At 53.8% G+C, this 15,193-nt stretch overlaps 1 protein-coding gene across 2 annotated transcripts in view; it reads left to right on the forward strand.

Annotated features, from left to right (window-relative positions):
• Nucleotides 1-14,268, forward strand: part of LOXL2 (lysyl oxidase like 2) — a 93,192-nt gene extending 78,924 nt beyond the window's left edge. The window contains exons 10-14 of one of the 2 annotated variants that reach the window (XM_047855938.1): nucleotides 3,172-3,415; nucleotides 9,253-9,368; nucleotides 10,508-10,644; nucleotides 12,464-12,575; nucleotides 13,332-14,268. In XM_047855938.1, coding sequence (XP_047711894.1) covers nucleotides 3,172-3,415; nucleotides 9,253-9,368; nucleotides 10,508-10,644; nucleotides 12,464-12,575; nucleotides 13,332-13,411 — 689 coding nt within the window. In that variant the 3' untranslated portion in view covers nucleotides 13,412-14,268. Of the gene's footprint in view, nucleotides 1-3,171; nucleotides 3,416-4,131; nucleotides 4,250-9,252; nucleotides 9,369-10,507; nucleotides 10,645-12,463; nucleotides 12,576-13,331 lie in introns of those variants that run through there. The other variant, XM_047855939.1, reaches the window with a different exon arrangement.
• Nucleotides 14,269-15,193: the final 925 nt, after the last annotated feature.

Genomic DNA, 15,193 nt, shown 5'->3' on the forward strand with positions numbered 1-15,193 from the left:
GTCCTATACATTTACTCTTGGGAGGTCATAAAATTCACCATGAGCTTCCTAACAGCCAAAAAAGGAAGGAAACCTGGTCATTAATACCAGTATCCATGAAATAGAAACAAACCCATGAGATAGGAGCAACTCACTGTTCTAGTTTCCAAGATGGAAGGGAATTTCTCATGAAAATGGACAGTTATGAGATCAACGGTACTCTTGACATCCTTATGGCAGATGAGAAGTTTCATGGGGTCCTGAGAACCCCTCAAATTAGGCTAAAGGCATCACTCAGAGTGACTACAGGGAGGCAGTGCCATTTGGGCCGGGAACACAGCTCTTGGCTGATCTGGCTTAATGAATGTTATTCAGAGAGAGAATGTATATTCTCCAGGCAACCCTTTGTAATTACTTTTTCTCATCCAACCTGTTACACCTGTATCTGCAAGCCTTCTCCTCCTCACCCACCCCCCACATACAGTCCATTTCATTTTTACCTCTCCATGTTTTCTCGACTCCCTCTACCTCCTTCCACCCGACTGTCTCAGCCTGTGTCCAGATGACATTCTTCCATACTGCAGAGCCCCCTCAGCGGGATCCCCACAGCGACATGTGCCCCTCCGACCGCTCCCCCTCCCAGAAGCCGGAATCAATATTGGCCTCCCACTCATGCCTCTGTCCTGTCCAGACCCATCCAAGCTTTCCCACAGCACTTAGGTGAGTGCAGGGACTTGCACAAGGCAGGTGTTGGCCCGGCTTCGTTGTGGGCCACCCTCCATTCCCCCACCCCTCCTCAGTGTCCCAACCGCCCAGGCTTTGGTCCTCCTTCATGCCCCAGGGGCCTGGCACATGCAACTTGACATTGTAGAGATACTTCCTATAGTCCCCACTCATCCTCCAGGGAGCAACGAAAACATAACTGCCTCCGAGGAAATTCTTCCTGACCTCCTCCCCCAGACTGGGTCCCCCTGTCATAATTCCCAACACACCCATGTTTCTCCTTCTATCTCTGGACACAACTGTAATTAAGTAATTAGTATGTGCTTCTGTCTTTCCTGCCACAGTGTAAGGTCTGCCCTGTTCAGCACTGTCCAGAGACAGTGCAGTGTTCGCTATAGTACTTGGGGGATGGGCAGATGAATTCATGCTTCAGATGAGTTTCCGGTGGACATTTCGGATGTTAGGGAGGTGAAGGCCCCCTTCTATGGCAGGTGCTAAAAGCGCGGTTCCCAGGCTGCCAGCAAACTGCAGATCATGTTAAGACATCTGAGCTGGGGTTAGGGCTGGCCTCCTCCCAGAAAGAGGAGAGAGCAATGGAGACCCATTTGCTCAGCTCAGAGGTAAGCAAAGGAAGGGGCCGTGGGTTGAGTACCGAGTAGGGTGCAGACAGTGAATAAGAGACTCATAACACCCTCTAATAAAAGCATGCCCAGAACACCTGGTACCGGGCATCCTGGTGTGTGCCCTCCAAGAGGAACTATTTCTCAGCGAATGAGGGCCTCCCGATGTATGTCTTCCACTCCCCAAATCACATCCCATCGGTGCTCCCCCTTCGTACCCTTCAGTTCCACATCCAAGCCCTCAGATGGATTTGTTCTCAAGGGGGTGCGGCCCCGTGCCAGAAATTGTGTCCTGAGAAGCTGCCGTGTTCCACGTGCAGCCGGGAGGCCGTGGGGAATGCTCCAGACTCTGGCAGACTTGAGGGAAGCAAAGCTCACAGGTGTACACCCACTTTAGACATTTACAAGCAACTTGATGGAAAACATAGGATGGGTCTGGTTGTACATCAGATAACAATAATTTTGTGACTTGAAATGTACTAGAAATAGTCAATGGAATCCGACTTTTAAAGGGAAACTTACAGTTAACCCTTTTGTAAAGAAGCTAAACTTTCTAATAGAATTGCTTAGTGAGCAAACATGGACTGTAGCCATTGGTAATTTTTTTTTAACACCTGCTGTGTGCTGTGTGCTGAGTAAATCGAGCTTTGTTTTACAAGAAATACCTGGGGGCACCTGGGTGACTCAGTCAGTTAAGCTTCCAACTGCGGCTCAGGTCATGATCTTGCAGTTCGTGAATTCAATTCCTGCATCGGGCTCTGTGCTGACAGCTCAGAGCCTAGAGCCTGCTTCAGATTTTGTGTCTCCCTCTCTCTCTGCCCTTCCCCTGCTTGCACTTGCTTGCTCGCTTGCTCTCTCAAAAATAAACATTAAAAAAAGTTTTTATAGGAATTTAAAAAAAATAAAAGAAGTACCTGGGGGAAACCCTCATGTAGAGCAACAGTGTGAGTGGAAATTGAAAGAAGCCATTAAGAAGGTGATTTGGCAGGGGCACCTAGGTGGCTTGGTCAGCTAAGCATCTGACTTTGGCTTAGGTCATGATCTTGCAATTCGTGGGTTCAAGCCCCATGGGCTCTGTGCTGACAGCTCAGAATGTAGAGCCTGCCTCAGATTCTCCCTGGATTGTGCTCTTTCTAAAAAGTAAATAAACATTTTTTTAAAAAAAAAAAGATAATTTGGCAATATGCATCAGAGCCTTGAAAACATATAGCCCTTCCTCCAAGCAGTTTCAATTATAGAAATATATTCTAAAGAAAAAACTGAAGTTAAATACAGATTTACTACAGGATGTTTAACTGTACAAAAATGTCGAGGAACCAATGCATCTAAAAATATGAATTAATAGGGCTATGAATTAAGTATTATATAGCCATGAAATGCATGTTGTAATGGATATTTATTAACAAGGAAATACCTCAAGATACATTTTAAGGGAAACAGTATGAGCAGACTGTAAGTCTACATACAATGTCACACATGTTGTAGACTGTATTTATCGATCCCAGAAGAATCAGACCAAGGTATGGATGGTGCTCTCCCTCAGGGAGGCACACGATCATTGCTGTTGTTTGTTTATTATGGAAAATCTCTGGCCACCCAAAAGTAAAGAGAACAATATAATGAACCCTCATGTACCATCACCCAGACTGAACAGTTGCCAGCATTTTGCCCACCATTTTGCACCAATAACCAGAGGCGTCCAAGAGGACTCTCAGAGAAGGGGAAGAGGAATTGGGGGTGGCGTTCCTCAAGGAAAGTGACCTTGAGAGGCCATGAGCCAGTCCCAGATGGTGCTGGGGGCGGGGAGGGGTGTCTTGTCTTGTTTGAACATCGTGTCTGCCTTCCCTAGCTGCCCCTGACCTGGTCCTCAATGCGGAGATTGTCCAGCAGAGCACCTACCTGGAGGACCGTCCCATGTTCATGCTCCAATGTGCCATGGAGGAGAACTGCCTGTCAGCCTCGGCTGCCCAGACCGACCCCACCACAGGCTACCGCCGGCTTCTGCGCTTCTCCTCCCAGATCCACAACAATGGGCAGTCTGACTTCCGACCCAAGAATGGCCGCCATGCGTGGATCTGGCATGACTGCCACAGGTGAGCCCTCCTTGTTCATCGTTAGCATGTTACCCTGGCCCCCCACGCTGCACTGGATGGGATTCAGAGTCACAGGGAGCCCTGGAGAGAGCTGACAGGCCACACATCCAGGAGGCAGAGTCTTCCTACACTGGAGGGGTCATTACAATGGCCTTCTACATTTATTCAGCCATTCTCCACTCTCAGCTGCCCCGGCCCACCTCCCCTTCCCTAAGCCCAGTCTCTTTCTTGCCTCCAATGCCTCTACTTTTAGGAAACAAACTTTTTTTTTGAGGACCCGATGCCTCTCCATTGACCCTTTGGTCAATGGTTTTCAAATGCATCTATGGCAAGTTCACGATCTGTGGGGTGCTTGGGGGCTCTGCAGTTTTTAGACTGAATTCATTCACCAATGTATTTTAAACATCTCGAGAAAGACGGTGGGTGTGGAGACAAGAGTTCTAGGCCCAGTAGTCGTGAGACCTGGTCTCTCAACCCAGCTGTGTCTGTAACCAGCTGTGCGATGTCAGGCCATCTGGGCTACATCACCGGGGACCTCCAGTGTCCCTGCCAGCCCTCAGTCTGTGGACTTGGTCCCAGTGCTGTAAGTCCTGCACAAGAACAGAGTGAAATCCTAGAGCCAGCCCTAGCTGGAGCCAACAGAAGCCACCCCATTCATCTCCTTCCCTTTTCTCTTTTTTTTTTTTCACTTTGCCTTGATTCTTACTCCAATCCAGGACCCACTGCCCCAGCTTGTTTGCATTTTCCTGCTGAGGCCTGAGTTGGGCAGGTAGAGGGAACAGAAGTGAGCACACTTTTGAAAATGAAGGGGCGGAGGCCCCTGCTGTGCACAGGGCAGCAGTGCCCCTCAGGGGTCCACGGCGAGCGCCCTCCTGTGCATCAGTGCTCTCTCGGCAGCACAGCTCTCGTCCTCGGTCCCTGCGTCTCACGGTGAGGCCCGTGGGCTTGGGCAGAGCCTGACCACCGCAGACCTTCCCATCAGAATCTGCATTTTGTCAGCGTCACCCGCTGATGTGCGCGTCTCACATCAGAGCCTGAGAAGCCCCAGCCCAGCTGATCAATCGCTAGGCGTCCTTCCAGCTCGAAAAGGAAGCAGGCACTGTGAGGGGCACAAGAACTGACGTTTATTGACCCCCTTCTAACTGCCAGGCACATGGAACCCTCATTTTCAAGGGTAAGGAGACAGAGGCTCAGTGTCTACATGACTTGCCCAGGGTAACACAAGAAGTCACCCTGCAGGGACCCTCCACTCCTGGCTGTCTGACCCCAGGGCGTGGGCAAATCTTTCCGTTACCTCTGCTGAATCTTCATCAGAAAGCTATCCTTTTCCTGCTTTTTCCTGTCACAACTGATGGTCCGGTCACATTCCAATAAGTCTTGGGATAGAGCTGTTCCATCTGTTTCAAAAGAAAAGACTATGATAGAACTTAGGGTGTTGATTTTCCTTTATAATTATTATAAATTGTGTTTTGAATGTCCCGACTAGCCAAAGAATTTTTGGTCTTTATATAGAAACATGCCAGCCTTCTGCAGGGTGGAAGTCAAAGAGTAAAATTAAAGTCATGACCATATTGGTGCCTGATTTCCTTTGGAGACCACGTGGTGGGAGCCCTGGGTCTGCGGGGGCTGATGTTGCTTATTATAAGTGGAACATAATTGCATCTCTGTCCCACACATGGCGGTCCACCCAGACATTACATGGCAGAAGTCTCCGTGGGACATATGCTTGCTCTCCAAGCAATGGTCTGTCCTCTAAGAATACACATGGCGACACCATGGAAGTGTTTCTTCTGATCTGGAGCCCCAGGCATTCCGATCTCTATGCCACCCCACCCCCTGATTTCCCTGTAGTCTATTTCATTTCTTTGCTTACAGATGTTCCCATCAACCATTTGGGAGGGATGGGTAGAAAAAACATGCTGGCCAAGCATATGTCCCTCCAAGCCACCCCTTCCTGGTCCGTAACTGAGAGCCTATGACCATAAGATCTCAGGGAACATAAGAGGCCCCCCTGTACCCTGGCCTCCAGAGCTCCAGGGGGCTTCTCCAGTCTCTGTAGGAGGACCTGTCAATAGGACTCCTGGCCCCATACCTCTGTTGTGTCCCTTTGAGAGTCTGATGACAGCAGGCCCTCCCTCCACTCAAAACAAATTATTTCTGGAAGACTTAATACCCTATCTCAGCAGATTTACAGACCTCGGAGCCAAAGTTGAGAACCCTGGCTCAAATTAGTATGAATGGGGAAAACTATCACTCCCAATTTAATTGATAGTACAATGAGGAACAGAACTGTGTTCCTTGAAAGCCTTAAAATGAAACGTGAAGACTGACCCCCTTAGCACTTGCCTTGCCGATCAGACTTAGGAAAAAATGCCCTGAGTTGTTCTCTCTCCTATGCATCATGCCCTTGGTTGATGATCCTGCCCTCCTGCCACTTGCGCCCCAGGGGGTGGAGCCACACCTCTTTAACTGACACATCACATCGCAGGTTCCACGGGGTCCGGACGAAGGTGAGCACAGAGCAGCTCTCTTCTGAGGCCTTCACAGCTCAGGAAGCCCCTGGAGAGGCGCCAGGAGCTGGCCGGTGGGAAGGTGGATGTCCAGCATGGGTGCCAGCCCAGCGAGTCAGGGACAGCCCGGCTACAAGGAGAGACTTTCATCCGCTCTGCCCCTGCTTCTGCCGCATGCAGAGCAGGCCCCCATGTTGGATCAAAGCCCCACAGGTGCGATGTGGCCCCTGTGAGCCCATGTTAAGCTCTCGTCGCATCCATAGGGCTTTGGCCTGGCCAGAGGGCTCCTCCTCACACATGGGGAAGCAGGGTGGAAGGGTGGAAGGCCCCCGCCCTTCATGATAGCACCTCCTGAGACTGGAGCACACCCCCAGTTTTCTCTGCAGTGGGGACAGAGCACTGTCCCAGCCGCAGCTGAGCACCAGCCAGGACTGTCCATTCTATGACATGTGGCTGGTATGGGACAGGATGAAGAGTGACGGCATCTCCTCTACAGTGCGCATGGACTCTCTGATGCAGAGTTTTATTTGGGCCCCCAACAACCTAGGATGACAAGGGATATACCCAAACCCGCCATCTTCCTCTGGACCAGCCTTGTGGGTCGTCCACATACTCATCAGCTCCTTCTTCCCCTGGTACCATGTCTTAGGATACCGAGCTCTGGAGTCTTGTGCTAGAAGGCCATCCTTCCTTTTATCCAGATTACAATGACTTCCACCAAGTGTCAGGTTATGCTCTCTCTTCTTAGGTTCTGGAATTTCTTTCCACGTTAGAGTTTCCCTAGGTCTACCCCATGGATCAGGCGTCCTCTTAAGGCTTGCAAAAGTCAGGACACCTCAGCCTGGAAAGAGGAAGTATACCCTCATCACTAGGACATGTCCGTCCTTCTTCCTGGTAGCCCCATCTAGATCTCCTGGGGTGCGTAGTTGGGGGGTACCCCTGGCCTCCACAGCCAGCCGGCGGGGAGGAGGACGTGGCCCCGGGGTCATGTCCACACCTGTCCCGGAGATAAAGCACCGGAGCTCCAGGACTGCAGCTAGCTGGGATCAAGAGGCTCCGAACCAGCTGTTCCCTCCTAGTGTTCGCAGGGGAAAAACTGAAGAGCTAGGGAAGACTTAAATCAAGCGTGCAGGAAGCAGGGGGAGCGGGAGAAGGTCAGCCTTACAACAGTCCATCTGTGGCCTCCGTCTGAATTTTGTTTAGACAACGGAACATAAACCTATTTCTCTTCAGTCTTTCCAGCCGGTAAACATGGCAACATAAACCCCTCTCTGAAAGATGCAGACATGTTTTAGGCAATGAGTCAGACCTCATGTCTCATCCTGCTCCTGCAAGCAGCCAAAATAGACTCGTTCAAAGTCATCACTTCCACTTGCCACAAAATGCGTCCTTGTGAATGTTCTCGGGGGGCCCTGGCCCAGCATCGCTTTACCCAGAAACAGCGACCTGGGAAAAGCCCAGCTTAGGAACTCCTGACATTTTTAGCACAAGCAAACACAGGAGGAAGGGGGAAAGAGCCTTTAATTTCCTCTCAGAAAACCGATCCTTTTCATTCCTCTCTTGCCTCTGTCCTGACTGCAGTACTCCGGCGGAGGGAGCCTGAAGCCGGCCCCATGAGACCTGGGGGGTGAGGAAGCCTGGGAATGGTAGTGGGAATAGTGGTGGTGGTGACGAAACTACTACTCCTGGCACTACTGCGGGCCGGAGTAACAAGAGAGAGCCGACAGGTGCTGAGTGCCGCTCTGTTACAAGCCCCGCGTGAGGTTTTTCTGCAGTTTCTCAGATTCAGTCCTTCCAGGAGCCCTGAGAGTGGGTCCTGTTATCATTCCACTTTCCTGAGGAAGAGGCTCAGGTCGTGCCTAAACACAACCAGGCATTCTGCTCCCCGTGCCTTGGGTGCCTTGAACTTCTGTCTCCCCGTTTGCCCCGTGTCCCTGCAATGGCAGCGACTAGTGTGTTCAAGTAGTTGCAGACGCCTGTGATGCTCGCATGGCAGCTTAGGATGGGCCTGGCCAGCAGAGCGTCTCAGGGAGGCCCCCGCCCGCAAGGGGCAGCCATGTTCCCCTTGTTTGGTCTGACCCAAATGCACCACCTTCCAAAAATCTGCATCTGTTCTCAATCCCTCCCAGGCCAAGAGATGGGACGCTGTTATGTAAACGGTGCGCGGGGCTAGAGCAGCTGGGTCACACAAGCTCTCCGGCCTCTCTTCCGGGACCCACGAGGACGCGGCTGCCATGCTCTGCTCCTTCCCAAGGGCCTAAGAAGCCCTCTCTCCCCCTTTTTGTGCCAGGAGCACAGAGTCCTGTCGCTCACTCCCTAGCTGGTGTCAGGGAGGCTGAGGCCTCGCTGCGTCCTAGTCCCACTTCCTGCCTGACACTGGGCTGTGTGAGGGGCTGGTCCAGATACCCCGCTGCTCTTCCTGCCTCTCCCCCTTCCTCCACGTGCCCTCCCCTTTCTGTTCTTTCCCTCCCCACCGAATTCCCACTTAAAAAAGTTTTCAGGGGCACTGGGTGGCTCAGTCGGTTAAGCATCCGACTTTGGTTCAGGTCATGATCCCGCGGTTCGTGGGTTCGAGCCCTGCGTCAGGCTCTGTGCTGACAGCTCAGAGCCTGGAGCCTGCTTTGGGTTCTGTGTCTCCCTCTCTCTGCTCCTCCCATGCTCACGCTCTCTCTCAAATAAATAAATGTAAAAAAACAAAACAAAACAAAAAACATTAAAAAAAAGTTTTCAAAAGACATCAGTCACTTTTATCAGTCTGCGGTAAGCATACCCAATAGGAATGGGCTGGGAGAGCCACGTTCATGCCCCGGAAGATTATGAAAAACACCTATTAAAGATATCTTAATTAATTTTTAAAGTTTGTTTATTTTGAGGGAGAGAGAGTGTGCGTGCACAAGCAGGGGAGGGGCAGAGAGGAGAGAGAGAGAGAGAGAGAGAGAATCCCAAGCAGGGTCCGCTGTCGGCGCAGAGCCCAATGTGGGGCTCAAACTCAGAACCGTGAGATCACGACCTGAGCCGAAATCAAGAGTCGGACGCTTAACCCACTGAGCCCCCCAGGAGCCTCTAGATAGCTTAGTTTATTGAGCGTATGGTATCCCAGGCGTGGTGCTCACCCCTTCACCTCACTAACCCCCACAGTACCTCCTGCATGACAGCCGGGGCCGGGCCGGAGCGTGGCCGCTGGAGCTCCATGGTTAGCGGTTAGCGGCCTCTGCTTCTTCCCTCCCCACCCTCAGGCCCTGTCCCTGCTCAGACCACGCTGCTGGCTCCAGCTGCAGGCGGCAGCTCCTCCAGACACTGACCCGTGGGCCCTCTCTCTCGCTTCAGGCACTACCACAGCATGGAAGTGTTCACCCACTATGACCTCTTGAACCTCAATGGTACCAAGGTGGCAGAGGGCCACAAAGCCAGCTTCTGCCTGGAGGACACAGAATGCGAAGGAGGTATCTTTGTGTGGGGGGGGTGGGGTGGGGGGGGCTTCAGAGGGGCTCAGATGCCCCCCACCTGTCCTGAATCCCAGGCCTGATGCTGGACTCTGTCCCGCTGGCCACTGCTGACTCTCCCCGTGACCCTTCTCTAGCCAGGGCCTTCCATGGCCCCAGCTCTGTGGGCAAGGCCTGGCTACGAAGGAGCCCCCAAAGTTATGCTTATGGGCACGGGTGGGTCCACACGGTCCCCTGGGTAAGGCCCAAACCTGGCACGTGGTCCCCTCTCCCTCTGGCTGCCGCAGCCTTTCTCCCTGTGTCCCAGCACCGGTTACCCCTGCCCCACAGGCTCATGCTCTCCAAGTCCAAGCCCAAAAGACCCACTCTGAGGTTCCTGGACTCTCTCGACTCCCCCAGACAGAGGCAGCTCTCTGCCCACACCCCTAGCAGGCCATTACGGTTGCACTGTGATCACCTGTGGGCATGCCTGCCGTCCGGACCTGACTGGGCCTCAAGGGAGACACAGTGATTCCTCTCCATATACCCAGTGCTCAGAGTAGTGCCCAGACATGGTAGCCTCTCAATAAGTGTGTCAGGGACATGCCATGCCAGGAAATCACACACACAGATGGGTTTTTGAGCACCTACTACGTGCCCGGCAACCAGCTGACCCACTAAGGGTCAGATTCACAAACCAGACCTGGGCCCACATCCAAGTGCTGATTGTCCAGAGGGTGGCAAGATGACCGCCACATTAAGCTAAATAATCAGCACCAGAACGATCCCAGATAAGCATTCACTCCATTCCCAGGCTAGTGGAAATGCCAGCGTGGCCTGGGGAGGCTTCGTGGAACAGGAGGCGCCAGGCTGGGCCTAAAGGGGTGGGTGGGATGTGGGAATCAAGGCAAGGATTCCAATGAAATGAGAACGGATGAGAAGCCCGCACAGTGGGGAGATGGGATGCCAAGCCCAGAAGCAGCAGAGTTCTGAGGACTTGGGGGACGGAAGAGATTTGCTGAGTGTGGGCTCTGGGAACGTCACCCACCCAGCAGGCCTTCTTGGGGCTCTTTGGGGGAAGGGCAGCTGGGAGGGCAAGTAGTTCAGGCAGTGGGGCCAGGGTGCATGGTGACCGGGCTTCCCTCTGCCCCCGCCTGCAGACATCCAGAAGAATTATGAGTGTGCCAACTTCGGCGAGCAGGGCATCACCATGGGCTGCTGGGACATGTATCGCCATGACATCGACTGCCAGTGGGTTGACATCACTGACGTACCCCCTGGAGACTACCTGTTCCAGGTGAGGGGCACAGGAGGGGGTTTCAGCCCCTGCTGAGGGGAGGAGCGGCCTTCTCCCCGGTGATGGGGGAGGCAGCCCCCTTGGTGGCGGTGTCCAAACACAGAACACGTGCAGGGAGGCACACAAAGCCCTTGGGGAGCTGCCAGGCCCCTGAGACATCGCGTTAACACTTGCGAATCAAAGCGCGTGCACGTAGCCAGGTTTGGTCTTCAGGCTGAGAATTTGTTCCACAGACCCTAAGGCAACCCTCATCCGTGGTGTCCTCTGACACAGACTGTCACCTCCCCCCACCCCTCCCGTGCCCTCACCCTCCCCTGTCTGTGCTATTGAGGCTGGAAGTAAGCTCAGGAGGAGCCATTCACCCACAAGCGTCTGTGACTTGCCTCTCCCAGAAAAGGTGACCTCCCGAAAGGGTCTGCAGAGGGGACAATGCTGCTGTCTTCCTGCAGACACAGTGGCATGCTCCAGCCGTGCCCCTGGCATGGGAGCAGGGGCACCACATTCCCGGCATCGCCCTCTCTGGAGCACAGGTGCGCTCCGGCCCGCAGAACTCCCTGGCGCTCTGGCACGTTCCTACACCGCCACCCGTCTAGGTCTCGAGCTCACCCTGCTGGGTGGCAAAGTGGGTGACCAGAAATGTGTCATTCTGCCTTGAAAACTTTCCCAAGGGGCATTCAGCCAGCCCAGAGCCCGGCCCGTGGTCCCCACCCTGGAGACAGCCCTGGGAAGAACCAACACCTGCACAGAAGTGACCACAGAGGGGCTTTGAAAGTTTTCCTGTGCAATTTCAGAGGCTGGAAATCAGACAGCCAAGCACTTTTCCACCCCCAAACCCAAAACCGCAGACTTGGAGAGGCCCAGCCAGAGAGCAGAGTGCTCTTTATTTTAAAAAATGAATATCCATGTCTCTGTGCACGTACACTGTGCCCAGGGTTTTGTGTTTGAGGTTTGCTACCACTTTGCTGGGTGAACGTGTATTCTCGTGTGTCCTGACAAATGCCACCTATTTAATAACTAGGGCTCGTTGAAGATTGATGCCAGGCCTGGCCGGGCCTAAACCCTGTGAATGAATGTAATTCCCCCAATGAAGGCCTTTACTACTACCCTCATTTTACAGCCAGGCAAACCCAGGTCACATCAACTCTGCATCCGTGTTCCTGACCCCTGACGACACAATTAGCAAGTTAACTTACTGGGAGCGTATTTCCCTTGGGACAGACAGGGAACTTTAGATGTGTGATAGCCCTGGCCTGGGATTTCACTGGCCCTCTCCATTCCCACATGGACCTAAGAGCAGACCTCAGTAATGCTGCCAAAGGCGGGAGAGAGCCAGGGAAGGAGGACGTGCCTTCCAGGCAGAAGGGCCTGCAGGAAAGGCTCAGAGGCAGGGACGTGTGTGAAGTCACACCTCCAGGAGCACACGGCCTGGTCCTTGTCCCATCCCATCTCAGCACATCCTGCTCCCCAGCTCCCTTCTAGTTCCTATCAACAGCCCGTTCTGTGGCCTCCCTGGGCCCCCATCCCTGCCTCTACTAATCTCAAACCTCCCAGGGCACCCAGGAGAGGGTAACCCCTTTTTGAAGGCCGACTTATGGGAGGGTATATGTGTGTGAATCACAGAGAGGCAGACAGAGGTGCACATTCTCACTCCTCCCAGCCTTGACCCCTCATCTCTGGCTAGTCCTGCCCCGGGGCTGCTCTTGGAGCAGGAGGTCGCCCCGACTCTGGAGGCAGGGCTGGTCTCAGTAGAGCCTGGGCCCGGGGTGAAGGGTGACCAGGGAAGGACTCAGCAGCGCCCTCTGACCTGACTCGCCCCCAGGTTGTCATTAACCCCAACTATGAGGTTGCGGAGTCTGACTACACCAACAACATCATGAAGTGCAGGACCCGCTACGACGGCCACCGCATCTGGATGTACAACTGCCACATAGGTAAGGTCCCTGGGCACTGGTGGGGGAGCACGGCACACCCAGAGCTGCCCCCAGGCCCGCCAGCCCCCCGAAGCGCCCCCCCCCCCCCACCAGGAGACAGGCGAGAGCTGCCCTTTGTCGAGGAATCAGAGCAGCTTCCTTATTCGGGTAATGAGCGTGGGGAATGGAGCCAGCCTCCCATTTCCACGCACAGGAAGGAAGCTGTAGACACATAAGGCCTGGACAGAGGCTGGGTTTTTGCAGCCAGCTCTGGCCGGGGAAAGAGGGAGGCACGGCACCGGGCTTGGAGCTGAGGCCATCTCATTACACATGTGACCTCAAACATGTGGGCGTCAGCAATTTGCGGGTTCTGTGTATCATTTTCCTCTGTTGAGAACCAGAGACTAGTCAAGCACTGTGGCGTCTGGTGGCCAACGAAGAAACTTATCCTCGCACTACACACACTGGGGAACAAGACAGGGAGCAGAGCTTCCTCTTCGGCAGGAAGAGAGACGCCCCCCACTCTCAGGATGGCAAAAACTAAACTCGCTATGTCTAGTTGCTCCTTCTCTCGTGTTGCCTGAACACCTGATGTGGGCCTGGCCCTGGGGATGACCAGCACCTAGTTGCTGCCCTGGTGGCGTCGCAGAGGTGGCCCCAGCAGGCCATTTGGTGGAGGGCGGTGGCTCCAGGGCCCCTGAGGCCGGCAGTTCCAATGGGGGAGAAGGCTGAGCATGCGGTTTGCCAAACTCTGTCTCCCCGATGCCTACCCCTCAGGTGGCTCCTTCAGTGAAGAGACAGAAAAAAAGTTTGAACACTTCAGTGGACTCATAAATAACCAGCTCTCCACACGGTAAAGCACCAGGTCACCTCCTGTCTTGAGGTCACAGCGCATCGTCCCCAACAACTGCAGTCTGACTGATGGCCACACTCCCTCCTCGCCAGCCCCGCCCCTGCCCCATCTCGACCCCCTGCAGCCATGCCCAAGGCCCAGGAGAAAGGGGTGTGCCTGTCATTTGCTGGGGGCTGCTGCCTGACCTTTGGAGCCTGGGGACGACCTCCAGGGTGGGGCTTGGCCACAGGGCCGTGGGTGCCAAGAGCCATCTTGTCTGGGACCCCAGGAGCACGGTTAGCAGCAGAACATCCCACCCAAAGCACGGTCCACCTCAAGTAGGAGAGCACCCCCCTCAACTCACGACAGATACTACGGGGCCATGTTGGTGGTATGAACTATCAACCCAAGGCGGTCAGGTCGGGCTGAATTCCATTTGTCCTTCTCTTAGCTCATGTCCAGCCAACTTGAATATCTAGACCTCTCTTCCAATTAAACAGACTGCCTCTATCATATTCACATACACAGATAATGCTGCCATGTGTTTTTCTAATTAGGTGAGCTCAGAGTTGGTGCTTCCCCCGGTCCCCCTCCCAAATCCTCTTATTTTTCAAGATACCATTATTATACTTTCACAGACTTTCAAATACAAAGCAACTTAGTGGCATTTAATGGGCATCTGGGCCTTGGAAAGTATAGGTCAAAAGAAAAACCCAACCCACCTGTGTAAGTGGCTCATCCTTCTGTTGTTCCAATTCTGTGGGTTAACTGATTCAACGGTGCTATAGCCAGGGTCCTGGGTGATGAGGACACCCACCGAGCGCCATGTGTCATCACAGACACTTACACATACTTGAAACTTTGAATAAAAAGTTTATGGTACGCATCTGTGTTTCATTTGGGCCTCTGTACCTGGCCCTGAGCCGCAGAGCTGCTTCGTACAGTAGGCGGGAGGGAGCCCGGCATGCACTTACAGGTTCACGGCTGCAGAGACCTTCCAGAGAGGCTGCAGGGGGTCTCCCCCAGTTCCCACCACAAAAGACCAACTCCTGCCTTCTGGATCACAAAAACACAAGTCATGACCTTTCTTGAACTTGTTCTGTAGTGTCTTTCAGGGGGCACGGCGGCTGTGTTAGGACCGGATGGGATGTTTAGATTTAAACCATCTCGTGGGACTGGAGGGCGGAGGGGGGAGTTTCTTCCCGCAAGGGCAGCGCCTCGGCCAGGCTCCAAGGGAGGGGCGGTGATGCGGAGCATGTGCGCCCACAGAGCAGTGGCTGAGCTGTGCCCAGCACTGGCAGGGTGGGTGGTCAAGGCTAGCCACTCTCCCCCAGACACGGGGACTCTCACCCGTATCAAGAGCGTGCTGTGGCCCAGCGGGTCAGAAGGGTCCACAATGACCCCAGAGCACCAGATAGGGCCGCCTTGGCACCAAATCCACCCACACCAGAAAAATGAGTGACTGGAGACCTTGTCCCCATCGATGCCCTTGTCCTGTGAGGGGGGCTCAAATTCATGGGCCATTTCAGATTTTACCTCTTGGCTTTGCTCACAGTTACAGAATTCTGCAAGAAGCCCCTCTGTAACCCACGCCAGCAGGTTAACACGAGGACAAGTTCACAGCGTTGGTGCCCTCAGCACTGCCATCAGCCCACTGCTGCCCTGCAGCCCACGGCAGGTTAGGATGCCTGACTTGTTAGGAGACTGGGCAGGTGTCACACAACAAGTGCAACCTCCTCCCCCCATGAACTGGGCAGGCGCTGGGCCAAATGCCTGAGGCCCAGCTGGGATCCTCCAGGCCAATCTA

This window comes from Prionailurus viverrinus, chromosome B1, assembly GCF_022837055.1.
Source record: "Prionailurus viverrinus isolate Anna chromosome B1, UM_Priviv_1.0, whole genome shotgun sequence".
Lineage (NCBI taxonomy): Eukaryota > Metazoa > Chordata > Mammalia > Carnivora > Felidae > Prionailurus > Prionailurus viverrinus.